The 23087-nt window shown below is 42.3% G+C and overlaps 8 protein-coding genes across 8 annotated transcripts; 6 read left to right on the forward strand and 2 right to left on the reverse strand.

Annotated features, from left to right (window-relative positions):
* Positions 1-161: 161 nt before the first annotated feature.
* On the reverse strand, positions 162-800 carry BCR41DRAFT_370130 (high mobility group box domain-containing protein; the record flags this gene model as incomplete). The annotated part of the gene is made up of 3 exons (XM_022026509.1): positions 162-275; positions 391-449; positions 617-800. The coding sequence occupies 3 exons, from the start codon at positions 798-800 to the stop codon at positions 162-164; spliced, it is 357 nt and encodes a 118-aa protein (XP_021882121.1).
* Positions 801-3424: 2624 nt separating this feature from the next.
* Positions 3425-6224, forward strand: BCR41DRAFT_352200 (major facilitator superfamily domain-containing protein). Its single transcript, XM_022023916.1, has 5 exons — positions 3425-3890; positions 4009-4229; positions 4391-4499; positions 4624-4931; positions 5062-6224. Exons 1-5 carry the CDS (start codon positions 3483-3485, stop codon positions 6215-6217), a joined length of 2202 nt encoding a protein of 733 aa, XP_021882122.1. The 5' UTR covers positions 3425-3482; the 3' UTR covers positions 6218-6224.
* Positions 6225-6859: 635 nt separating this feature from the next.
* BCR41DRAFT_304346 (P-loop containing nucleoside triphosphate hydrolase protein) lies at positions 6860-9739 on the forward strand (the record flags this gene model as incomplete). The annotated part of the gene is made up of 9 exons (XM_022020757.1): positions 6860-6994; positions 7116-7247; positions 7379-7526; positions 7640-7814; positions 7928-8082; positions 8198-8398; positions 8499-8684; positions 8814-9137; positions 9285-9739. The coding sequence occupies 9 exons, from the start codon at positions 6860-6862 to the stop codon at positions 9737-9739; spliced, it is 1911 nt and encodes a 636-aa protein (XP_021882123.1).
* Positions 9740-9761: 22 nt separating this feature from the next.
* BCR41DRAFT_352202 (putative heavy-metal-binding-domain-containing protein) lies at positions 9762-11001 on the reverse strand. The gene is made up of 4 exons (XM_022023917.1): positions 10831-11001; positions 10602-10623; positions 10286-10462; positions 9762-10051 (listed from the first exon to the last, which is right to left on the reverse strand). The coding sequence occupies exons 1-4, from the start codon at positions 10926-10928 to the stop codon at positions 9845-9847; spliced, it is 504 nt and encodes a 167-aa protein (XP_021882124.1). The 5' UTR covers positions 10929-11001; the 3' UTR covers positions 9762-9844.
* Positions 11002-11493: 492 nt separating this feature from the next.
* Positions 11494-12264, forward strand: BCR41DRAFT_45389 (hypothetical protein). The gene has a single exon (XM_022030852.1). It carries the CDS (start codon positions 11540-11542, stop codon positions 12134-12136), a length of 597 nt encoding a protein of 198 aa, XP_021882125.1. The 5' UTR covers positions 11494-11539; the 3' UTR covers positions 12137-12264.
* Positions 12265-13511: 1247 nt separating this feature from the next.
* On the forward strand, positions 13512-17384 carry BCR41DRAFT_352206 (hypothetical protein). Its single transcript, XM_022023918.1, has 3 exons — positions 13512-14205; positions 14333-14432; positions 15309-17384. The coding sequence occupies exons 1-3, from the start codon at positions 13622-13624 to the stop codon at positions 17361-17363; spliced, it is 2739 nt and encodes a 912-aa protein (XP_021882126.1). The 5' UTR covers positions 13512-13621; the 3' UTR covers positions 17364-17384.
* Positions 17385-17806: 422 nt separating this feature from the next.
* On the forward strand, positions 17807-20020 carry BCR41DRAFT_335626 (hypothetical protein). Its single transcript, XM_022021997.1, has 4 exons — positions 17807-17878; positions 17982-18081; positions 18190-19080; positions 19202-20020. Exons 1-4 carry the CDS (start codon positions 17822-17824, stop codon positions 19954-19956), a joined length of 1803 nt encoding a protein of 600 aa, XP_021882127.1. The 5' UTR covers positions 17807-17821; the 3' UTR covers positions 19957-20020.
* Positions 20021-20053: 33 nt separating this feature from the next.
* Positions 20054-23047, forward strand: BCR41DRAFT_352209 (hypothetical protein). The gene is made up of 3 exons (XM_022023919.1): positions 20054-20782; positions 20886-22077; positions 22174-23047. The coding sequence occupies exons 1-3, from the start codon at positions 20165-20167 to the stop codon at positions 22800-22802; spliced, it is 2439 nt and encodes an 812-aa protein (XP_021882128.1). The 5' UTR covers positions 20054-20164; the 3' UTR covers positions 22803-23047.
* Positions 23048-23087: the final 40 nt, after the last annotated feature.

The following is a 23087-nucleotide window of genomic DNA, read 5'->3' on the forward strand; positions in this document are numbered from 1 at the left end:
ATGAGAAAGAAAATAGTACAACGTTTTCTATCCGTACAAATAGACGAAGAAAGAAGGGATCGGATAGAGATATTTCTCCACCGCGAGAAAGAACAAGTTGAATAAACTAATAAACTCGTAAAGTATATGTTAAAGAAAAAAAAAAAAGAAAACCTCCTCATTTAATCAGATTCCTCATCCTCATCCTCCTCGTCATCCTGGGCCTTCTTAGCATCGTAGGCAGCCTTCTCGGTGGCATACTTGGCCTTGGCTTTCTCGTGCTTTACAACGTAAGGCTAATTTTTGTTTTTGACAAGCAAAAAAAAAAAAAAAAAAAAATTTAGCAACACGCGACGCGTCACAAAAACAAAAAAAAGTCAAAACGGATTTAAGCAATTTGGGTCAACTTACAGCCTTCTGGTCTTCAGTGTATGCCCTCCACTGCTCTCCGAGAAGACGTCCGATCTCACCTAAAAAAATAAAAAGGAATGAACGCGTCAGCGAACATATGCAGCCAGCCACATATTCAGTTAGAAAGCCTTATTCACTATACTTCAAAAAAAAAAAAAAAAGGCTATTTTTTTTTTTTTTTTTTTGCTTTTTCACCGTATTTCACGATGGATCCTGAATGACTTACCGAAGGATGAATCAGGGTTTTGAGCCTTCACCTTCTCGCGCCATTCCTCACAGAACAAGAGGTAGGCAGACATAGGATTCTTGGGAGCATTGGGGTCCTTCTTGGCCTTTCTCTTCCTCTTCTTGACTTCCTCGTTCTTGCCACGCTTTGACACTTTGGCGTCTTTCTTTGCGACCTTGGGCATTATGCGTTATCTATAATAGTCAATTTTTTTTATTTTTTATTTGGTTTGTCAGTCATCTCAGCTCCCAGATCAGTTTTTTTTTTTTTTTTTTTTTTTTTTTTACCCGTCACCAGACAGACACCCACGCAAAAGCATGTTTGCAAAATTGACGTGGATATGTTATTTATTCCAAGTGCAATATTTGATTTTTTTTGTGTGAAGCAAGAAGCTCCGAAATATTGTGTGGGAGTGGATGTAGGAGTGTATATGTATGTCTGTCTGTCTTTTTATATTTTTTTATTTAGCCTTTTATGACGGGTTAGGGATGAGAAAGTGAGATGAGAATGAGGGATGGTGGCTCGGGTATGGGGATGAGCCTTGGTCCGTTCCAGCAGTGAGGATGAATGATATGGATATGAATTTTCTCCTCTCGATCGCCTCTTTAGTTGGCGATAATAAAAATCAAGCCTGTGTCTTGTGGTTGTTTAACATATTACGAGCATATGGAGGATATGATTACTTACAATATGGAGTTTTCCTTGGGAGTAGAGTGGAGTGAGTATATGTGGTAGTATAGAGAGAGAGTGTGGAAGTAGTAGAGAGAAGAGAGAAAAAAATTCAGCGGGGGGAATGCGGGTTTTGGCTGTCCTTTTGTGAGAGAGCAGACAGATGGCCCAGCAAAAATTGAGCGAGGGGCATTTGTACCAGCGTGACCTATACTGAGACTATAGTTACATTATTGCGCTCTATTTGGACAGGATCTTTCGACACTGTGCTACTTGCACTCCTACTTTCTCTTACTTTTCTTACACTCACAAACTGACTGACTTCGATTGAGTATTTTATTACTATGTTGAACTATTCTGTAGATTGTATGAATTGTGTATATGTGATCGTAGTCAACACCGCACCACACACATGCACAATTCAACTGAGCCAAAAAAAAAAAAAAATTTTAAGAGAGGGGAGAGTGCACTGTGATTCGTTCTTCCTGTGTGTGTATATGTGTGGTATATGTGAGTGCTATTTCTGCAGGCTCGTCTCATTCAAATCCACTACTGCTGGCTGTATGCAATCGCTGCTGTCTCCAACAATGTCCTTTTTTTGGCTTGCAGACAAGGTTGACATACATTCATTCATACACAGATCCATCCCTTTCCTCCTACAAAAAAATAAATAAATAATATAACAGAACAGTGATTGGGACTAGACCAAGCTGGTGAACCTATTATATGTCATATACAGGCAATTCATTATACTATATCTCACTCATAATAGCACTCAGTAGCATAATAACAATTATATATTTTATTCCAATACTTCCGTGCGAATCTAACGACCAAGGGGGTAGGGCGAACGAGGAACAAAGAGAAAATGTCTGGAGCAAGGATACGGCAGAGAACGGATAAATACACAAGCCCTCGCCAATTCTATCATAATGTGTACTCTATTATTCTTATTCTCTTAATATCGCTGCGGCTCACCATATTATAACCTTGAACATTCACATTCACACACAAATCAACACATTTGCATACAAACAATGGGATCACTCCATGTATACACCATGTACTGGCACTTCCCTGTCCATCTTTCCTTTCTACACCCATAAACATCTACGCACAACTTCACAAAGACCGAGGAAGGAAATATGAATGTATTTGTGAGCTTCTTTTTTTTTTTTTTTCCTTGCACCAAGGAGTTTTCAAATCAAGTGGGCAATGATAAATTGTCTTGGACACATACCACATTTTGTTTAAATGTACAAAAGTGATTGAATCTTGTTCTTGTCATAGATAAACAATATCCCGTTCAATATTACGTTTTCCCCATGTCTGCTGTAAAAAAAAATACAGTGTAACCTTTACGTTAGATGCAGTTAGAACACAATGCTCAGTAAAGGTTCTTACATGTGTTTAGTTCCAATATGTAGTCAGTAAAATCAGTCCTGATCACTTTAGTACCGAATACGCGGAGCGTCAACAAAGACATCGTGGGGCGCATAAATATAAACTATTTTGTCATTGACTCAACCAACCTCCACAAATGTGAACACACAGGTGCATGGCACGTACGTATGATAAGATTAAATGAAGACGGTTGATTACGCTTGCATTTTCTTCTTCATCTAAGAGCTAATAAACAACATGATCTAAGGGCCCTAAGTACATGTAAACGACGAAACTCTAAATCTCGGTTTTGTTTTTGAGGAATCCCATTCTCATTAATTCGCAGAAAGGTGATGATAAAACGTTATGCGATAATAAATGTTTTCAAATATCTCATCCGAGACAATTTTACTTTTACGATGCTGAACAACTGTCGGTGACCATTTCTTATGGTGACTTTTTCAGAGTCATTTAAAAATGAGCTGAGAATGACGAATGAAAGGTAGAGAGGAAAGGATCCTTCATTCTCAGATAGTCCAAAAGATGGCGCAATTCATTAGACAAGTCCAGATTCCCAGTATGATTTCTCAGTATGATCAATTGGAGCCTTGGCTATCAATCAACTCCTTGAGCAGCCAAGTGCCTTGTGTCTGTAGGCCTATGTGGAGAACATGTTGATCCTGCGACATGTTACATCCTTTGCTTGTGAAACAGAGCGTCACAAACACTCCTTTTTTTTTTTTTTTTTTTTTCACTGAATGCTTCATCTTTGACCACGCATCTACTTCAAAATTCATTTTAAACTTTTCTCGTCATGTCCGAGAATCGAGGCATTGATTATCAGCCGCTTCATTCAGAGGTACTGGACTCTCCGGCATACCGTCTTGGTAACCCACCACACACACCAGGAGCAGACCAGTCACCTTTTGGCGGACAAGGGGGCCCGGACGGAGAGGACGATGAAGAGCGTGAAGGGACCCATGCATCAGAGATCCAGGAGTTAGTTAGGCCATCAGAGCGAGAGTTCGACGAACATCTTCGTCAACAACAAATTTTTAGGATAGATTCACAGGATCATGACAGAAGTAATGAAAAATCAAACGAAGAGGACACTGAAGATTGGACCATTAGGATACAGGCGTTCTTTTGTGCAGTCGTGCTTGGTGTTTCAACTCACTTTACATTGCGCATCACAGGGCCACTGAAAGATGTGCTCAAGGAGGTATAAATGAACTTTACTTACTATGTGTGTGGATGTGTAGGCTTCTATAGGATAAGATTGCTAATGGTCAAATCCTTTTTTTTTTTTTTTTTTTTTTTTTTTATTTTTTTTATTGTAGAACATGAACATTACCAACACACAATTCTCACTATTACAGTCATCGTTAACATTGTTCCCCACACTTATCCCACTTATTGGAGGCCTGTTAATCGAGCGCTATGGGACAGGGCCTAGTTCGATCGCATTTACCTCGATTGTCATTTTAGGACAGCTTATTGCGATTTTGGGTTGCTGGACGCGCTCTATCAGAACCATGATTATAGGATATTGTCTATTTGGGTATGACATCAAGTTGCATATAATGTTAATAAGGCCTGGTGAAGGAGTTCTAACTGCTTTTATTGCATAACCTGGAGCAATGATGGTTCTGGCACTAAAAATGAATGCTTATACGCTTTATTATCTATCCACAACCTTTAATAACGTATGAAATAATACAGCCTAGGAGCAGCCCCTATTACTATCATCCAAGAAACTATTTGGGTTAGGTATTTCCGGAAGCATAACCTTGCTTTTGTCTTGGCATTGGGGTTGACTAGTGGAAAAGTGGTACGGCATACTGACTGGCCGTCTTTTTTTTAGCTATGATCTTGGCTGTTGGCAGAAAAGCAGAAAAGCAAAAAAGCTCACAGAACTCTTATTTGTGGCGGGGTTTGATCTTTCGAAATGAAAGGCAGGATTCTTAGCGCTTGCAACATCGGTTCCTCTAAGTACTTTACAGCCTTTTGGATTCGTCACGCCCTTCGTAGTAGCATTGATTATATCCGTAATTGCATGGGTGATGAATATTGTGTTTTTGTTACTTCTTAAAAAACCGAAGAAGGACGCCGACACTATGACCAAAATTACGATCCTACTGAAAGAGAAACGGACACATCTTGGCTGGAGAGAAGTATATGGGTTCTCCACTTTATTGTGGTCATTGCTGACGATCAGTTTCCTGGTCGGGGCAAGCTGGAACCCGTTCATGCATCAAGCAAGGTACAGTCCCTGATGGCAGTAAATTAAAGCAGATTGAAAAACACTGCTGAGGACGTACAGACTGACACGCGTCCCTTCTTTTTTTTTTTAAAAAAAAAAAAAAAAAAAAAAAAACAATCGTGATCTATAGTAACATCGTAAAGCATCGCTACGACCTTGACGACAAACAAGCAGCCTGGGAAGCCTCAATTATCTTGGCAGTTCCTCCGATTATTTATCCTTTCCTTGGAACATTCATTGATAATGTTGGAAAGCGTGCATGGTTACTTTTAGTGACAGCGGGCCTAATCATTAGCACACACCTTATTCTTCTCGTACCCTTCACGACTTACGCCATTCCCCCAACCATACCCATGTTCCTATTCGCGCTTTCTCTGTCACTGGGGACTCTCTCTATTGTCACTAGTATGCCTGTGCTTACAAAACATGTTCCTACAGGCCTGGGACTACATCGTTCTATTGATAGCATTGGTGCCACTCTGTTCGGAACCATTGTAGGGATGATGCAAGATTTTACGGCTGTCGAAGAAGATGGCATGGGAATATCCGAAAGCTTTTTCGATCGCCTTTATCATCACTTTTTCCCGCCTCAAGAAGACAAACTACAGCAGGAGCGCGAAGACATCCAACTATTAGGCCTATTTCTATTTGTAGGAATTGTATTATTCCTTGCATGCTCAGTGTTTGTGTGGGGCGATTACCATTGGACTGATGGAGAAGGCGGCAAGACAGGCCTTGTCAATGGCGTATATAACAAGGATGGGTCTTCAAGTCGAGTCCCGTCGAAACGTTCAAGAAGGAACCGAAGGCGACGGCGAAGGAGCCACGAAGTCCTGGAAGCTATGACTATGGAGCCCATCTTTGAGTTAGAGGACGAGCCGGATGCGGAAGAGATGTCAATGACTGAAATTGGAACAAAGGACCCTGGATCCCCTCGACCCGCTGCTCAGCAAAGGATGGGAGCAAGTGTAGTTAATAATTTATCACAATCACCATCATCAAGCCAATATCCTGCAGCTCGAAATCGCGACCAAGATGGCGATAGAGATATAATATATGGCCATGACCGGGTACGACATGAAAGCGATCGTCTGCGCGAGGATTATTCGTCTTCCTCAGACGAATCGGACGAAGAGAGTGGGGAGCATCGATTCGGTGTACACATTGAAAGTGGCGAGGACGATGTGCCACAGTATAAAAAAAGACAAGCGCATTTTTGGATAATGGTGTGGTCTGTGCTACTTGTGACAAGTTGGGCCGTGTTTGGAATTGGTGTATCACAATAGAGGGCTATAACAATAAAAAGTCACTTTTTTATATTTCTCCCCTTTTTACTCTTTACAGAAGTTTGCCACCATTCATTTCAACAACGTGCAATGTTGCGCATTCAACGGATTCATCAATGTTTTAGGAATGGGGATAGCTCGGCTCGCCTATTTAGTGTCTCGACTCAGAAGAACTTACAATATGGATCGGGTGTCAACCGAGGAGCACAGGCGTTGGGACAAGTAACGCGTGGAGTTTTACCAGCACCGAGGACAACTTTTAGACTATATACTACTGAAGCTTTGTTGGCTCAGAATGAGAATAATGTTGTAAGGACGAACCCTTCTCCTAACGCTACTCGGATATCACGGAAGAGCCGTGTAAGTTCTCTGACCGAATTAGAGTCAGAGAAAAATGTACTGACTGAAAGGACTATAATCTCACCCAGAAAAGAAGCGCCAACAACAGCAACAGCACCAGCACCGGCAACAATAAAAAAGTCCACCCGCAACAAAAAATCAACTGTTCATGATCAAGAAGGGAAGGTGATAGCCAACAAACCAAATGTCGTCACTGCTGATGAGCCAGCGAAGAAGACAAAAGCGACTCGGACTCGAAAATCATCTAAATCAATCAAAGTAGCGGAAGAGCCTATTGCTACCATGGTGCCAATAAGCCCACCTACGCCAACGAAACTGCGCCCCTATCAACAGGAATGCATCGACGCATGCCTTTCAAATTTACAAAAGGGCACTATGCGACAGATTGTCTCACTTCCTGTCGGAAGTGGCAAAACGGTAATGCCCAGTATATGAGGTGATTGTTCTTCAGAAAGTGAATTGAAGGCATAGAAACTTACATGAAAGCCTTTTTTTTATTTATTTTTTTATTTATTCTTCAATTTATACTCATCTACAGGTCATTTTTTCACACCTAATGAAAAAAGTTCCCGCGCCATTCCCAGGTGCAAACAAGACATTAGTCTTGGCTCATCGACAGGAGCTTTTAGAACAGACCCGCTCACATATTCTCCGCAATGGCGAAGGGCTGGTAACATTTGATTACGAGAAGCCATTTAAGATCCTCAATTTTTTACCAAATAGCTCAACGATCGAATGATTTCTTTTTTTTTTTTTTAAAAAAAAAAAAAAAAAAAAAAAAAAAAAAAACGCACATATTAGACTGTCTCAATAGATCAAGGAAAGCGTAGTGCAGATATGAGTGCAGATGTGATTGTGGCTAGCGTTCCTACGCTGGGACGAGCTGGGACACCACGAATACTGAAGTATAATCCTAAAGAATTCAAGTGCATCATTATCGATGAGGCAAGTGCATTTTTTCGCATATTGACTGCAAGACTTGGCATTGAATAATGGCTAGTGGCTGACAATTGTTCCACGCTTCTATGGTTTGGGGCCAACAATGCTAGGCTCATCATGCAGCTGCAGAGTCATACATCAGGATTCTGGAACATTTCGGAGCACATACACCAAATACTCACATCTTCGTTTATGGCTGTTCAGCAACAGTACGGCGTCACGATGGATTAATGCTCCGAGGCGCATTTGATTACATCTCATATCACAAGGGTTTCATAACTATGATTGAAGACAAATGGTAATATGAGCTTTAGTTCGGATTCCATCATTGAATGTATTCAAGTGATCTAGAGCTGAATGGTTGAGTTTATGAAATTATCACATGGAATGCTGATTGCTTGCTTTATTTAGGCTTTGTGGCCTTCGTGTATCAGCAATCCAAACCGAGTTTGATTTACGAGATGTTAAGGTTAGGGGGGACGATTTTGCGCAAAAAGAACTTTCTATCAAAGTCAATGACCCTATTCGCAACGACATCGTTGTCCGGAGCTACATGACATACTGCGGTAATGGATATGCCCATATATTGTTTAGCCAAATCGTGCTCATTATTGCGAATCGACTTAATTTGGTCCGGTAATATCTCCAACCATCAACTAACCTCGCTGTCGTTAATTTTAGCGGGACGCAAGTCGACAGTTGTATTCGCTGTCGACATTGCTCACCTAGAAACACTTGCAGAAACGTTTCGGAAATATGGATACGACGCACGAGGGGTTTCTAGCAATACAAGTGACGAAGAGCGGGCACGGTTACTACGAGATTTCCGTGAACAAAAGTTCCCTATAATCGTCAACTGTGGTATCTTGACCGAGGGCACAGGTATGATCCCGTACAGAGCTTTGTGCTTGCTCATGAGTTGATGTACTCCAATGTATTTAACTGAAGCACATGTTTCCTTAACATTACCTTTCTATTTCAGACATTCCTGGAATTGATTGTATTTTGATGGCGAGACCTACAAAATCAAATGTTCTCTTCTTACAAATGCTTGGCCGTGGTATGAGGCTACATCCTGGCAAAGAAGACTGCCACGTCTTGGACTTTGTGGACATTGTCAAAGGCGAGGGCCTTGCTAATCTACCAACATTGCTTGGACTAGATGCCAGTGCCATAGCTAATAGTAAGTTCAATATTATGCTGTATACTTAATACTGACGAACATCACAATTAAAGCTACCCTCTATATCATTTTCATTAATCTTTACATAATATGTTTGAATCCTTGTAGAAACAGCGGCCATTAGCAGTCAAGAGGATGTCGATGCTCTCCAAAAGGAGCAGATCACCACACTTGAGACTGAGATCGCCCAAGCTGCAACTGCACAGTACTCAGAAGAGACAGAAGTGGTGGAGTCAATAAATCCTATCACAGGTCACAAGGTGGCACGTATTCGTGTGCTGGAATATGAAAATCCCTATCAAATCTTGAACGACTGTAGTGGAATGCCAAAACGTCTGTGGAATATGTCCCCTAATGCGTGGGTGAATGTAGGACCAGATACATTTGTGCTCAACGTCCAATCACTATCGCTCAAGATTGAAAAATCACCCGAGGATGGTCTGTTTAGATGCCAAAAACGCGTGATGATGGCGCCAGCGGTGGATAAAAATGCTGCATCGCCTTTTCAAAAGAATTACTATTATGCGTCTGCAGCTGCCGCAAAGAAGAGGATGGAGGATGAAGGCATCGATGATAACAATCAAGAGGGTGGTCCGTCAAGGCACTTTATGACTAAAGCAACCATGCTGCCTATTGAATCTGACACATTACAGGACTGCCTTCGTGGAGTAGATACGTGGGTCGCCAAGAACATTGGGCACTTTCCCGATATTTTGGGACGACATGCCCGATGGCGCAAGAAACCAGCAAGTGAATCACAGTTGAGGTTTTTGCGCAAACTAGGATATGACCATGACGCAATCCAAGATGAGGATGAGGCCGAAGTAGATGATCCAGCGGCAAAGGAGAAGATTAGACAACTCAAAGCTCAGCATAGGCCTTTAACGAAAGGACAGGCGGCAAACATGATTACACGCTTGACGAATGGGGCGGGTAAGTGGTGGGAGCAGAGCAAAAAATTCAGAATCAAGAGAGCCAAACAGCTAGCAAAAGAAATTGGTGTAGATGTAGGACCCATTCCAAAACATATTGACATTTAGAAATAGTAGAAAATACATTTCTCTTTACCACTACTACTACCACTTTATTAATTAATTAACTAATTACTACTCGTCCTTGATAAAAAGGAAGGAAATGTAACCAGCTTAGTTCTTGGGTGGAGAAAAGGGCTGCTGCTGAACTTGAATAGATCCTGTGGGTTGCTGAAGGGGCGCCTGAGAGTAAGGCGAAGCTGGTTGTGAGTAAGGTGAAGCGTTGTAGATGGGTTGGGGTGACATGGCTTGTTGAGGAACAACTTGCTGAGCAGGAACCAAGGTGACAGCAGTACCATAGGCCATGACTTCAGTCATTCTAAAAAAAAAAAAAAAAAAAAAAAAAAAAAGAAACGCGTTAGAAGTTTAAGATTTAAACCTGAGAAAAAAAAAAAAAAAAAAAAAAAAAAAAAAAACGCCTTGAATTTTACCCCTATCATATCATGAGTTTGATAAAAATGCCCATTAGTTTTTATTAGCTTAGTTTGTAAAGTTCATGCAATAAAACATAAAGCAGTATTCTTTTTTCATTTTTCACGTGTGTATCTAAATTACCTGAATGATCTCCTGGCCAGTAAATTGAACTCCAATGACAGCATTTCCACCAGCCGCGGCAGCATGCTCCAGCATCCTGAGAAAGGCACGTTCTCGGGCTTTCTCAGCCATTTCGATATAAGTAGAGCTCTCACCACCAGCCAGAGACGCGAAAGCACCAATCACTGCTTTTCCGGCCTTGCCAACAACAAAAGAAAAAAAAGAAAAAAGAAAGAGTACACGTGTCAACGTGGGTGTGCAGGGGGGGGGGGGGGGCTGTGTTTGCGTCCCAGCATTATTATTCTCTGGTTAAATTTTTTTTTAAAATGTCCATTACATTAGGGTTCCTAACGGTCAGCCTATTGATGTTATAGAAAGAAACATTAATGTCAATTAGAAAGAGGAATGTTCGATATTGCCGATATTGTTTTTGGCTGTTGGAACAAGTAACTTTAAAAAAAAAAAAAAAAAAAAAAGATCCAACAGCCTTAGAAAAACAACGCCCACAAGATGTTTATTCTCCTCTATTCCAATGAAAAGTTGTTTATGGATATCACGCAACTTGCCCTCGAACTACGCCATGACAGGCTGCAATATGATATCCCGGGTAAGTAAAAGCGGTTGTGGTAAAACGGCGGTCGACGGAGCGAACAGGTTGAGCCATTGCAATAGTCTGAAGTGGATGAGGCGAGGGAGATGAAGAAAGTAAAGAAGAAAGATGAGCGAACAAGCTGTTGGAAAACAAACACACCTCCGCGCTTTTTTTTTTTTTGCATTCATGTCTTATGATTGGTGGCTTATTATGCATGGATGGGATGATGGGAGGAAAGGAAAATGCTTAACGTCCGTTCACTTATTTGCACTCGCCCAATTCATTTCCCTCCCCTTTTCTATCCTATTCATTGACTGCCCTTCTATTCGATTGTCAATTTCAATTCCTCTCAACGCATTCAGAAAACAACTTGCAACTATATTCAGAACAAAGAAGAGGAAAAAAGAAAAGAAAAAAGCAAAAAACTCGTCTTATTATTTCAGGAACCACCGAAACAGAAACACCAGCAACTCCCCTCCACTTCCTCTCCTTTCTCTCGTCTTCTTTTATTCTACATGTTTGCATGACATTTCTTTTTTTTTTTTTTTTTTTTTTTTTTAACTACTTGGCTACCAATCAGCAAAACAATTGGCTATTATTTTAACACGACCACGCCCACTTAAAAACATAATTGACATTCCTCGAAAGCTTTTTTTTTTTTTTTTTTTTTTTTTCCGCAATAAATGCCAGCGACACACACAAGCATTACATGGCCTCCAGCAACGGAGACACACATCGTCACAACAGTTTGGAATGGATCAATCATTTCAATACCCGCCTATCAAACTGCTAATGTCACATTATTTCCCGGTTTCACCTTGACGACTACAACGACCACAAAACCACCACCGACGACAGTCATAGGAGCCAATCCTCCTCCTCCTTTTGGAGCTCCAGCGTCTGCCGAATCCGACTCTGAGGATGGATCATCTTCTAGAGCTGTCCTTTGGCGGAACTGGACTCTTGTATGTCTCGGAGTAGTCATCTTGGCCACCGTAGGAGGCCTCGCACTGAAAAGGTACAGGAGTGGATGGACTAAGAAACAGGAACCAGGGACGTTTGCTCCTTTTGATGAAGATGATGGTGGGGGCACAGGCGGAGGCGGAGGATCAGGCGGAGGGGGAGGCACCTCGTCAACAATACCGGGAAGTGCCATTAGTTTGGTCACCGTGAGTGGTCAAAATCATCAAACAGTAAATTCTAATAATAATGTTAGGGAACGGAGGAATTCACAACCTATACCTCGAGCATTAGATTTGGAAAGGAGTTCAAGACCTTAGATTTAGTACCTGGAGTGGTGCTGAGAGAGAAAAAGAGAAAGAGAAAGAGAGAAAGCAGACATTTAGAACAGCATGACAGGCTAACCCGATAAAGGATAATTGCCAACTGCTTCCAAATCTCCTCAAACTCAAATGTAATTACGCTTGAAGTTTATTCATGTCAAATAAAAGTAAAAAAAAAAAAGCCACTGTCTGCATTGGACCTGAAGTCAATTCTTCGCGCTTTTACTGCTTTACTCATTAACACAGACCCTCGTCTCACTTGACTGTCATGTGTAAATGATTCCCATCACAATCTATCAATAATTTATCTCATAAAATTTGAATATGTGATAGTCAAATGAAAATAAAGCTTTTTCTTTTTTTCTTTTTGCATCTACCGCGTAATGTAGATAAAATGACGCGCGTTCGCCATAATGCTTTGTAAGAGAATGGATCTAACGCGATGGAAAGCCACGGAATGAAAAAGGAGCTACATACAAGACTTCAGTAAATGATAATGTGCATCCAAATGATCGACAGAAGATCCTTCTTATTGCGCAGACTTCATCTGGCGATGTGCGCCACCAATTTAAAAGTGAACACTGCGGAGATCAAGGCTCTTTTTTTTTTTTTTTTTTTTTTTTTTCTATCCATTGACATTGATCATTGATTGATCGACCTTGCGCAGTGCTTGCTTCACTTCCTCGTTTTGGCTTGTAATTGCCGCAGGAAGTGTCAATTGATGATAGCAAGGTCCAATTATAAAGGGACTTTCAGATTTGTCAGCGGCCTCGACATGCGCTTTTTTTTTTTTCCCCTCAGACTGTGCTTAACTTGGCTTTTATTCTGTGGCCCTTGTTTACCTTTATTTATTTATTTGCGCTTTGTCGCAAAAAAAAAACACTAACTGGATGCAAGGCGCTTTTAAAATCAATAATGCTTTCTACTACATTCCGTCTTGGTTTACTGTTATCAAGACGCGCAGTCGTCGTTAGTTTACTTTGAGGTAATGGGCTGTAACATTGTGTCTTGTACTGAAAGTGGGACAACCTAAGACTGAAGTATTCGAATATGGACTTGTCAACGTGATTAGGGATTGAGTAGTTTCTAACACGGCCTGATCAATGCATGGTAACCTGTGCCAGCAAGCGATCTGTAACATTGAAAATTAATAAATAGAATAAATAGGATAAATGATAAACATCTATACATGGATAAATAGCCATCAGAATAAGAATGATGTCAAATGATGTTTGCAAAGGCATATTACACGGACCCTTTTTTTACTTCTAATAATTCTAATAATTCAATAATTCTTAACCGAGAAATCAATATCAGGGCACGCGTTCGAATAAATACCTCGATCTAAATATCAACACTTTCTTCTCTCTCTCTTTTTTTTATCCTTAGACAATCCTTTTTATCCCCCAAACACCTTTTAAAAACCTGACCTAGCAGTCCTATACCACTCCTGAGCAATTTACTTGAATATATTCTATAGCCATGGTTTCCTCTCCCATTTCTCCACTGTCTCCAAACTTTGACACATCGCACTCTCCTACTATCATTGATCTTCGTTCATCCGCAAAAGGGCCTGACAAATTCAAGCAAGCCAGCAAGAATAATGTACAGAATACGTACCCAAGTCCTCCATCGGCTGCCCAAGAGCTAAACCAGGAAGCTGACGTGGTCGAGCTTCGACTTGATGCCCGTGCAGAGAGCCCATCCTCATCCTCTGACTCGGATAGTATGATGGATGCAGCTTCGTCTGGAGATGATACTCTTGAGAATGACAGCAACAGCAGTGTCTCAGATCTTGAGGACAACGTCATGGCAGCCGAATCAGCTCCGGCATTTGATCTGCCAAAGATGATCATATCCGGACTTTGTCCTGCAGCTCCTGGTGCACCCAAGACAATTCCCACGATGGTTCTTTACGATGATCGTGGCCTACAGCTGTTTGACGACATTACGTATTTGGACGAGTATTACCTCACACAGGACGAGATCGACATCCTTGAGCGCGATGGCGATAAGATTGTTGAGCTCATTCCAGACAACAGTGTTGTTGTGGAGCTTGGTGCAGGGTAATTGTCCATCCCTGAATTTATTCGATCACTTTGTTAATCTTATATTTTGAAACACGTTCACACATCATTACACCAGAATGACAGACTAAAAAAAAAAAATTATATTGTGTATTGTAATTGATAGTTCTCTTCGTAAGACAGTGCTGTTGTTGAATGCGCTCGAGAGGAAACGCAAGAACATTCGCTACTATGCGCTTGACCTGATGTTGGATGAATTGACCAAGGTGAGCTTTAAAAAAAAAAAAAAAAAAAAATTAAAAAAAATCGTCATTTGACGCCATCTTTGGACTAAAAAAAGTGCTCATGTATTCATGTGTATTTCGCGCATCCCTCCCTTTTACGATCAATGTCCATTGAATATGTAGTGCAGTTGAATTGTCTCCTTTTCCCCTTTTCCATTTGGATAAAGCAACTGAGCCATTTGCTGTTCTATTTATTTCCCAAACAAGTTACTCCATTTTGCTCCATCCATTTCCATTGTCTGTCCCTTTTTTTAAATCTTCAAGGCTCCCACGGTCCTTGTTGCATTTTTTGAGACGGATGAGGCGCTATTTTTTTTTATTTGTTGTAGTTATGGTTTGCAACTTGGTCCAGGACCCATGAACGTGCGTGTGGTTTCGCGTTTGTGTCAGCCCAGCTCAATTGCTCTATTTATCCGAGCCATCCTTGCATGATCGCATTGTTGTATCGATTGTTTAGAGCCAAAGATTACGTATATGGGCCAGCAACAGTGCTTTGAAGCGAACGTGGGACTAGGCACTGGCCCCGTTTTTTTTTTTTTTTTTTTTTTTTTTTTTTAAAATTATATTTCCATTTTTCGCACGTATTCCAGACTGAAACCAATCCTTCTTGGCCTTCTATGCGTGTTACTGAGGCCATGAACCATCTTTCTCCTATGCACTCGGGTCTCTTTTGACACCTATTTTGCGGTGCATGTGTGTGAATGCACCTCTGTGAGCATTCAAGCATGGATGGGACACTTCAACCACAGTTTGCATAATTGCCTGAGTTTATAAAGTTTATGTCAATATTTGGATATCCCAGATTGACCCTAACTTACAAACATTTCTGTTTGTCCGTCTCCTGTATTTTCTTACTAGTCGCTCAAATCTCTCGGTAATTTCGTCAATGTCAAGACCGCAGGCCTATGGGGTACCTACGAAGAAGGTCTGGCCTTTGTTAGTTCCTTCGGATCAGACGTTCCTAAAACACTTGTCTGGCTAGGCTCATCTATTGGCAATCTGACCCGGGTAGAGGCACAAGAGTTTATTACTTCCTATCGCAAGACGCTCAATGTTGGTGATAACTGGATCATTGGGATCGATCGTCGTAATGATCCGCAAGAAATCACTATCGCATACAATGACCCGAAGGGTGTTACCCGCGATTTTATAATGAATGGCCTGGACCATATCAACGTCATACTGAAGCAGGACTTTATCGACCGCAACAAGTTCCAATATTTCGCTCAGTATAATGCCGAGCTCGGTCGTCATGAGGCTTACTATCAAGTGAAAGAGGCCCACGAGCTCGTTTACAAAGAGACGACGGAGTCGGGTATGGAAAGACAAAGTCGTATTCCACTTGTAAAAGATGAGCTTATCAATGTAGAATATTCGTACAAATGGTCCCTTGCAGAGACGACAGAGCTTTTTGAACAGACTGAGATGACCAGGATTGCCCAGTTCACGAGTCCCAGTAATCGATATGATCTTCATATTGTCCGCAAGACCCCATTCTATTTCAAGGCGACATCAGAGTCATCACCTGCATGCCCTTCGCAGCAGGAATGGACTGAGCTCTGGAAGTCCTGGGATTTGATCACCATGTCGATGATCCAACATCCATCGATGCTCTTGGAGAAACCCATTGCGCTGCGTCATCCCTTCCTTTTCTACTTGGGTCACATCCCTGTCTTTCTGGACACTCAGCTCTCGAGGGTGCTTAATGAAGAATATTCTGAGCCCAAGTATTTCAATTTGATCTTTGAGAGAGGCATTGATCCTGATGTGGATGATCCTACCAAATGCCATGCCCATTCAGAAGTGCCAGATACCTGGCCTGAAATCGAGTCCATCATTGATTTCCGCGATCGCGTCCGGAAACGACTGTTTGCAGTTATGGACAACAAGGAGAAGTATCCCATGACCCGCCGGCTAGCCCGTGTGTTGTTCATGGCGTTTGAGCATGAAGTAATGCACTTAGAAACCCTTATGTACATGTTGGTTCAATCACCCAACACTCTCCCTCCTCCATCACTTCCTGCGTCTTGGTCAACTACCAAGGCATCTACTACCAACGCTACAAATCCTTCACAGGCCCCTGTTGCTTCTTGGATTACTATTGATCCTTCTCAGCTGGATAAGGCTATCCTCACACTTGGTCATGATGATTCAGAAGCAGAAGATTTTGGGTCAAAGAAGAGCGATCTTCAGTCTGAATTCGGCTGGGACAACGAACATCCCTTGGTCACGACTAGAACACCACCACCAACTTTTAAGATCCAGTCTCGTCAAGTGACTAATACGGAGTATCTGACATATTTACAAGCAACAAGTGATGACTCCATCAAATTTAAGAAGGATGATCGGATTCCGGCTTCCTGGCTAATCAAGGATGACATTTTCATTAAGACCGTTTATGGACCCGCACCCATGTCTGTAGCAGGAGATTGGCCTGTGTCATGCTCTCAAATTCAGGCTAAGGGTTACATTGCATGGCTTTCTGAACAACGTGCTCAAAATTACGGACTTCCTACAGAGCATGAGCTCTCCATCGCCCTGAAACTGAAGCAATCAACTGCTCCTAGGACCGGTCTTGGAAACTATGGATTCCGTCAATGGTATCCAGCGCCAAATGAACAGAAGTCATCTATCTCTACTGGAACTGCAACCATTGCTGACTTCAGTGGCCCTGGAGCCTTATGGGACTGGACTTGCACACCTTTTGCTCCATTGGTAGAACGAGATGCATTTGAGACCTCCAAGCTGTATCCTGGATATTCAAGCGACTTTTTTGATGAGAAGCATATGGCCGTTCTCGGTGCATCTTGGGCAACCCATCCAAGGGTCGCAGAACGCCGTAGCTTCAGAAACTGGTATCAGTCCAACTACCCATTTGTCTTTGCTGGCTTCCGTCTTGTAGAGCGTATGTAATAGAGTAAAAAAAGAATACACATAAAATAAACTTTTTTAATAAAATATAATAAAATAAAATAAAATAAAATGGCTCTTTCTGAAATATTCAATTCAGGTAGGCACCGCCATTTTTAGGACTATGGAGGGGTATTCCAAATATCGGTTGTAAGAACGACATGTCCCCGCAAATTTGGACCCACTTTTTTTTTTTTTTTTTTGCCATTTCAGGGTATTCACTCGGCACTTGAACAGAACCAGGGACTGAGGCGTGATGGGAAATGGACTATCCATAGACTAATGAAGTAGCGTGCGAAAATAGCGCACACAGACAGGAGAGACAAATAAAGGGGGAGTGATCTCTATTCTCTCTTTCTCTCTCAACCGCCTTATCTATTTCACATTTCTAAACTTCTTTCCATTCGCCTTCGCAAAAAGTAAAAAAGAAAAAAAAAAAAAAAAAAAAAAAAAAAACATTCATGGCATCCAGGATTTCCATCACTGAACTCGCACAGGAATGGTTGCGTCTTGATCAGGTACAGCATCAGGATGTTTCAGTCTTGATTGTTCATGGAGGCTATAATGCCGTCCCTTAAACTTTTTTTTTAATGGACAATTTCATGAACATTCTAATGTTAGAATCCAGAGACCCGCAAGGAGATTTCGACTTTACTTGAGACCAACAACAATGCAGAGTTGGAGGCTCGTCTTCGAAACCACATCGAATTTGGCACTGCTGGTATGATGTCCTTGCGTTTGCAACTTTAAAGAAGAGGCAGATTCCTCAAGGGAATTTTATGTTTTAACTAATTCATCTCTAATCTCCTCATATCTTGTCAAACAATAGGTTTACGTGCTTCAATGGAAGCAGGGTTCTCTCGCATGAACGACCTGACTGTCATCCAGGCCTCACAGGGATTGTGTCTATATGTATTGGAGCATGTTAAGGATGCAAAGGAGCGTGGTGTTGTCATTGGTCATGACCATCGTCATCACTCCAACGACTTCGCCCGCCTCACAGCTGGTGTGTTCCTCTCCAAGGGCGTCAAGGTTTATGCGTATAAGGATCTAGTCCACACACCTATGGTGCCCTTTGGTGTCAAATCATTGAATGCTGCTTGCGGTATCATGATTACTGCTTCGCACAACCCCAAGAAGGACAACGGATACAAGGTTTATTGGGGAAATGCATGCCAGATTATTCCTCCTCATGACGAGGGTATTGCCAAGATGATCCTCGATAACTTGGATCCCTGGGTTTGGGACTACAAATCCTTTGAAAACCCAGCACTTATTGACCCTACAGATAAGCTTGTTCCTGCCTACTTTGACCAGGTTGAGAAGCTATGCATTGCCAAAGAAGATAATGCAGCATCCGACACTAAGTTTGTATACACTGCGATGCATGGAGTCGGTTACCCATTTGCAAAGCAAGTCTTTGAACGTTTCGGATTTAAGCCTTTGATCCCAACGAAGGAGCAGATTGAGCCGGACCCAGAGTTCCCTACAGTTGTTTTCCCTAACCCAGAAGAAGGAAAAGGAGCACTTGCATTGGCATTCAAGACCGCTGATGAAGTTGGAGCTACAGTCGTGTTTGCAAATGATCCCGATGCGGATAGATTCACGGTGGCAGAGAAGCAGGACAATGGAGAATGGATCTTATTTACTGGCAATCAGATCGGAACTATGTTTGCATGCAATGCTCTCGAAAATTGGCGATCATCTGGCAAGAGTGATGGTATTTTTTTTTTCTTCAACTTCAACTTCATCTTCTTCAAACAGGGTTGTTTGAGAACGCTACATGCTACAGGATGACTAATGATTATAATTTTATTTTTGTCCGCATGTCCTTCCTATAGCCAAGGTTGCAATGCTTTGCTCAACAGTCTCTTCCAATATGTTGGCCAAAGTTTCAAAGACTGAGGGCATCCATTGGGAAGATACTCTCACTGGATTCAAGTGGATTGGTAACAGAGCCATCGACCTGGAGAAGGAAGGTTACAATGTCATCTTTGGATATGAGGAGGCTATTGGGTTCATGTTGGGGGATATTGTCCGCGACAAGGATGGTGTTAGTGCTTTAGGATGCTTTGCTCAGATGACCGCTGCGCTTTATAAGAAAGGAGTAAAGATCTCAGGCTACCTTGACAGCCTCTATAAGAAGTATGGCTATTTTGTGTCTGCCAACTCTTACTTTATTTGCTATGAGAAAGAGACGATTGACAGGATCTTCAACAAAATGCGATTTGGCGCTTCGCCGCAGAATGATGAAACAGGTCGATTCTCTCACAAACCCACATATCCTACTCACATCGGACCTCACAAGGTGACAAATGTGCGTGATCTAACTCTGGGCTACGACACCTCAAAGAAGGACGGTGTCCCAACATTGCCTGTCTCTCCTTCAGCACAAATGATTACATTCTATCTCGAGAATGGATGCGTGTTCACGCTGCGCACGAGCGGAACAGAACCCAAAATCAAGTATTATCTGGAGGTCTCCTCATCAACACAACAAGAAGCAGAACTGCAAGCTAAAGAGATTGAAGCAGCAATGTGCAGCCAATTGCTTGAACCGGAGGTCAATGGTCTGCAATATCGTGTATCAGCATGAAGAAACAAGCCTTCTGGTGCATCATCACACGATAAATGAATGAAAATAAACTTTCTTTTTCTCCACTTCTTGGTGTATGAATTTATGCTGGCTGACCTATTGATGAGCTCATGTGCTGCATAAAAGAAACCCATTTTATTTACTTTTTGACTGGTCTTTTATTTTTATAACGAACAAACACAAACACAATTCAAATTCGGAATTAGCAATGTCGGCTGCACTAGGCCGCATTCTCTGCAATAATGCTAGAACATGGAGTACATTCTATAGAACTTGTCCTAGGACAATACGGTCAATACCACGACGTGCGGGCGCCTCCTTTCTTACGACCCACGCTCGCCCTGCGTCTGGAGTAAACACGCAAACGCAAAGTTCGGCAGCAGCAGTGGCACCACGACTACTCAATGATAACCTAGCAGCAGCATTGATGACCACAACGACACCATCACTCCGTGAGTTGTTCGATAGTCCAGCAGTGTCAAGTTCACGGTCCAAACATGCCTCAGCCTCTGCACCAGAGGGCTTGTTTTTGTATCCGAATTTGAAAACACCTCAAACTTTTTTGGATTCAGTGAATGCAGCGATTGCGCGAGGTCATTTGTTAGTGGAGAGGATTGCAAATGCACCTGAACGAGGTGAACATGAGATGCGAAAGGTGATCAAGTTATTCGACCGACTGAGTGACGTGCTCTGTAAGGTGATTGATGCAGCAGAGGTAGTACGGTGTCTCCACCCTGATAATGCATGGCGTCAAGGAGCAGAGACTGTCTATGAGGAACTCTTTTCATGGATGAATACCCTCAACACGGATCCAAGACTATACAATGTAGGTTTCTCTATGCTTCATTCTTTTTTTTTTTATTTTTATTTTTTTGCTCTTCTGAAATATATGCGTAATTTTAAAAAAAACCAACAACCTTTTCATTTAGGTTCTCCATAAAGTTTTGAATACCCCAAGCATCGCAGAAGGACTTTCGGAGGCAGAACGACAGGTGGCGGTTGTGTTTCTACGCGATTTTGAAAAGTCCGGTATTCATCTTTCGGATGCAAAGCGTGCACAATTTGTTTTGCTCTCGGATAAGATTGTAGGGTTAGGCAGGGATTTCATGCAGAATTCATCGACACCTGGTCCAGGACCGGCTTTTATCCCCGTCAGTCCACCTTCGCGTCTCCAGGGACTTGCACCGAGTTATATTCAACGGATCACGAGGACGAATAAACATGGCGAAAAAGTGGCCATCGTGCCAACCACAGGATGGGAATCACAGATGGTGTTGAAGCATGTGGAGGATGAGAAAGTCCGTCGAGACATGTATGTGGCTAGTATGGCGGAGGATAAGGCCAAAGTGGCCGTCTTGGATGATTTACTGACGACACGATATCAATTGGCACAACTAGTGGGCTTACCCAGTTATGGACATATGTTTCTAGGTGACAAAATGGTTAAAAACCCTGAGAACGTGAGTGCATTCTTGCAGACGTTGCGCAAAAGTCACCAAGCAGAGGTGGATGGAGAATTGATGATGTTGGAAAAGGCGAAGAAGATGCATACAAAGGATAAAGATGCTAAGCTGATGGCATGGGACAGGGATTTCTATATTCGTTTGGTGAGCAGCAGGACGAATACAATGCCTCATGGAGACCCTATCTCAGCTTATTTTTCAGTAGGAACAACGATGGATGGTCTGTCAACGCTCTTTTCACGTCTTTATGGGATCAAGTTTGTGCCCGGGACCGTCCAGCCAGGAGAGACGTGGCATGATGATGTTCAGAAATTGGATGTGGTGGACGAGCATGAGGGACTTATTGGAACCATCTACTGCGATCTATACGGACGTTCGAGTAAACAGTTGAATGCTGCCCATTATACCGTACGCTGTTCACGGCGAGTGGATGATGATGATGAAGAACATGATATTGCAGAGGGAATGGTGTTGCGTGAAGGAATCGAGCTTGCAATGGCGGATCCTGGTGTTCGTATGGTTGGTAAAGAAGGACGGTACCAACTTCCACTGGCTGTGTTATCTTGTGGATTTTCTAGACCTGCAGGAGGTAAACCAGCATTGCTAAGCTGGGTGGAGGTCGAAACGCTCTTTCATGAGATGGGACACGCTATGCACTGTAAGTTCTAATTATTCTCTTGTAATATTTGGATTACCCAAGGTTGTATATCGTTACTGATGTTCTATTATTATTATCAATAATACTATGGTCTAGCCATGATTGGAAGAGCAGACTACCATAATGTGGCCGGAACAAGGTGTCCAATCGATTTTGTAGAGATCCCATCGATCTTGATGGAGCACTTTTTGGCAGATCCTGCAGTCCTAGGACTATTTGCAACTCATCATCAGACAGGGGCACCCTTACCAGCAGGACTATTGATGGCTCACCAGGCTAATAGGTCGACCTTCCAGGCCATTGAGTTGCATTCTCAAATGTCGATGGCCATGCTAGATCAACTGTACTACTCACCGATCGTTGGCGAGGCTTCATTTAATTCGACAAAAAGTTTGGAAGACTTACAGAGGGCTATTGGAGTAGTACCGCCGGTACCAGGGACTGCCTGGCAGACAGGATTTGGGCATTTGTATGGGTATGGAGCTGGGTATTATTCGTATTTACTTGGAAGGACCGTAACAGGCCAAATATGGAATAAAGTATTCAGATCGTCACCAACGTCAAGGAAAGCTGGAGAGAGGCTGCGGGAACATGTCCTCAAATGGGGCGGAGGTAAGGACCCCTGGGAATGTCTTGGAGGCCTACTAGCAGACGAGCGACTGACGAAGGGTGATCAAGAATCTATGAGGATAGTAGGTGACTGGGGTACGCGGAAGAGCAATTGAGCCTGGGTTTTTGGCCCTGGTTGTATAGTTTTATGAGATTAAACCCGACCATGGTTGTATAAATACTAAATAACCATTTCGACTAAAAAATAAGCCTCCAAAGCTCAACTTTTCGTTTTGACAAAGACGACACAAGATGACTCCTTTCGTTGGAGCCATAGAGTATGAAAGACGCATCGGCCAATCATCGTATGTGCGCATGAGAAATAAATGAAAAAAGTCAAACAGTCACCCACAGACAAGCTGTCAAGAGGGTACAAGGCTAAAGTGAAAAAAAAGACATTG

Source organism: Lobosporangium transversale, assembly GCF_002105155.1.
Source record: "Lobosporangium transversale strain NRRL 3116 chromosome Unknown BCR41scaffold_15, whole genome shotgun sequence".
NCBI classification, from domain to species: domain Eukaryota; kingdom Fungi; phylum Mortierellomycota; class Mortierellomycetes; order Mortierellales; family Mortierellaceae; genus Lobosporangium; species Lobosporangium transversale.

What these genes read in the sequence shown, in the direction of transcription:
- BCR41DRAFT_45389 (XM_022030852.1), top strand. Translation starts at nt 11,540, where the DNA reads ATGCCAGCGACACACACAAGCATTACATGGCCTCCAGCAACGGAGACA.
- BCR41DRAFT_335626 (XM_022021997.1), top strand. Translation starts at nt 17,822, where the DNA reads ATGGCATCCAGGATTTCCATCACTGAACTCGCACAGGAATGGTTGCGT. An exon ending in AATGGTTGCGTCTTGATCAG is followed by an intron (nt 17,879 to 17,981) that starts GTACAGCATCAG and finishes TTCTAATGTTAG; the next exon opens with AATCCAGAGACCCGCAAGGA. An exon ending in CATCGAATTTGGCACTGCTG is followed by an intron (nt 18,082 to 18,189) that starts GTATGATGTCCT and finishes GTCAAACAATAG; the next exon opens with GTTTACGTGCTTCAATGGAA.
- BCR41DRAFT_352209 (XM_022023919.1), top strand. Translation starts at nt 20,165, where the DNA reads ATGTCGGCTGCACTAGGCCGCATTCTCTGCAATAATGCTAGAACATGG. An exon ending in CGGATCCAAGACTATACAAT is followed by an intron (nt 20,783 to 20,885) that starts GTAGGTTTCTCT and finishes CTTTTCATTTAG; the next exon opens with GTTCTCCATAAAGTTTTGAA. An exon ending in GATGGGACACGCTATGCACT is followed by an intron (nt 22,078 to 22,173) that starts GTAAGTTCTAAT and finishes ACTATGGTCTAG; the next exon opens with CCATGATTGGAAGAGCAGAC.
- BCR41DRAFT_352206 (XM_022023918.1), top strand. Translation starts at nt 13,622, where the DNA reads ATGGTTTCCTCTCCCATTTCTCCACTGTCTCCAAACTTTGACACATCG. An exon ending in GTTGTGGAGCTTGGTGCAGG is followed by an intron (nt 14,206 to 14,332) that starts GTAATTGTCCAT and finishes TGTAATTGATAG; the next exon opens with TTCTCTTCGTAAGACAGTGC. An exon ending in TGTTGGATGAATTGACCAAG is followed by an intron (nt 14,433 to 15,308) that starts GTGAGCTTTAAA and finishes TTTTCTTACTAG; the next exon opens with TCGCTCAAATCTCTCGGTAA.
- BCR41DRAFT_352202 (XM_022023917.1), bottom strand. Translation starts at nt 10,928, where the DNA reads ATGGCTCAACCTGTTCGCTCCGTCGACCGCCGTTTTACCACAACCGCT. An exon ending in TGACCGTTAGGAACCCTAAT is followed by an intron (nt 10,463 to 10,601) that starts GTAATGGACATT and finishes GTTGTTGGCAAG; the next exon opens with GCCGGAAAAGCAGTGATTGG. An exon ending in CTGGCCAGGAGATCATTCAG is followed by an intron (nt 10,052 to 10,285) that starts GTAATTTAGATA and finishes TTTTTTTTTTTT; the next exon opens with AGAATGACTGAAGTCATGGC.
- BCR41DRAFT_352200 (XM_022023916.1), top strand. Translation starts at nt 3,483, where the DNA reads ATGTCCGAGAATCGAGGCATTGATTATCAGCCGCTTCATTCAGAGGTA. An exon ending in TGAAAGATGTGCTCAAGGAG is followed by an intron (nt 3,891 to 4,008) that starts GTATAAATGAAC and finishes TTTTTATTGTAG; the next exon opens with AACATGAACATTACCAACAC. An exon ending in GGTTGACTAGTGGAAAAGTG is followed by an intron (nt 4,500 to 4,623) that starts GTACGGCATACT and finishes TCGAAATGAAAG; the next exon opens with GCAGGATTCTTAGCGCTTGC.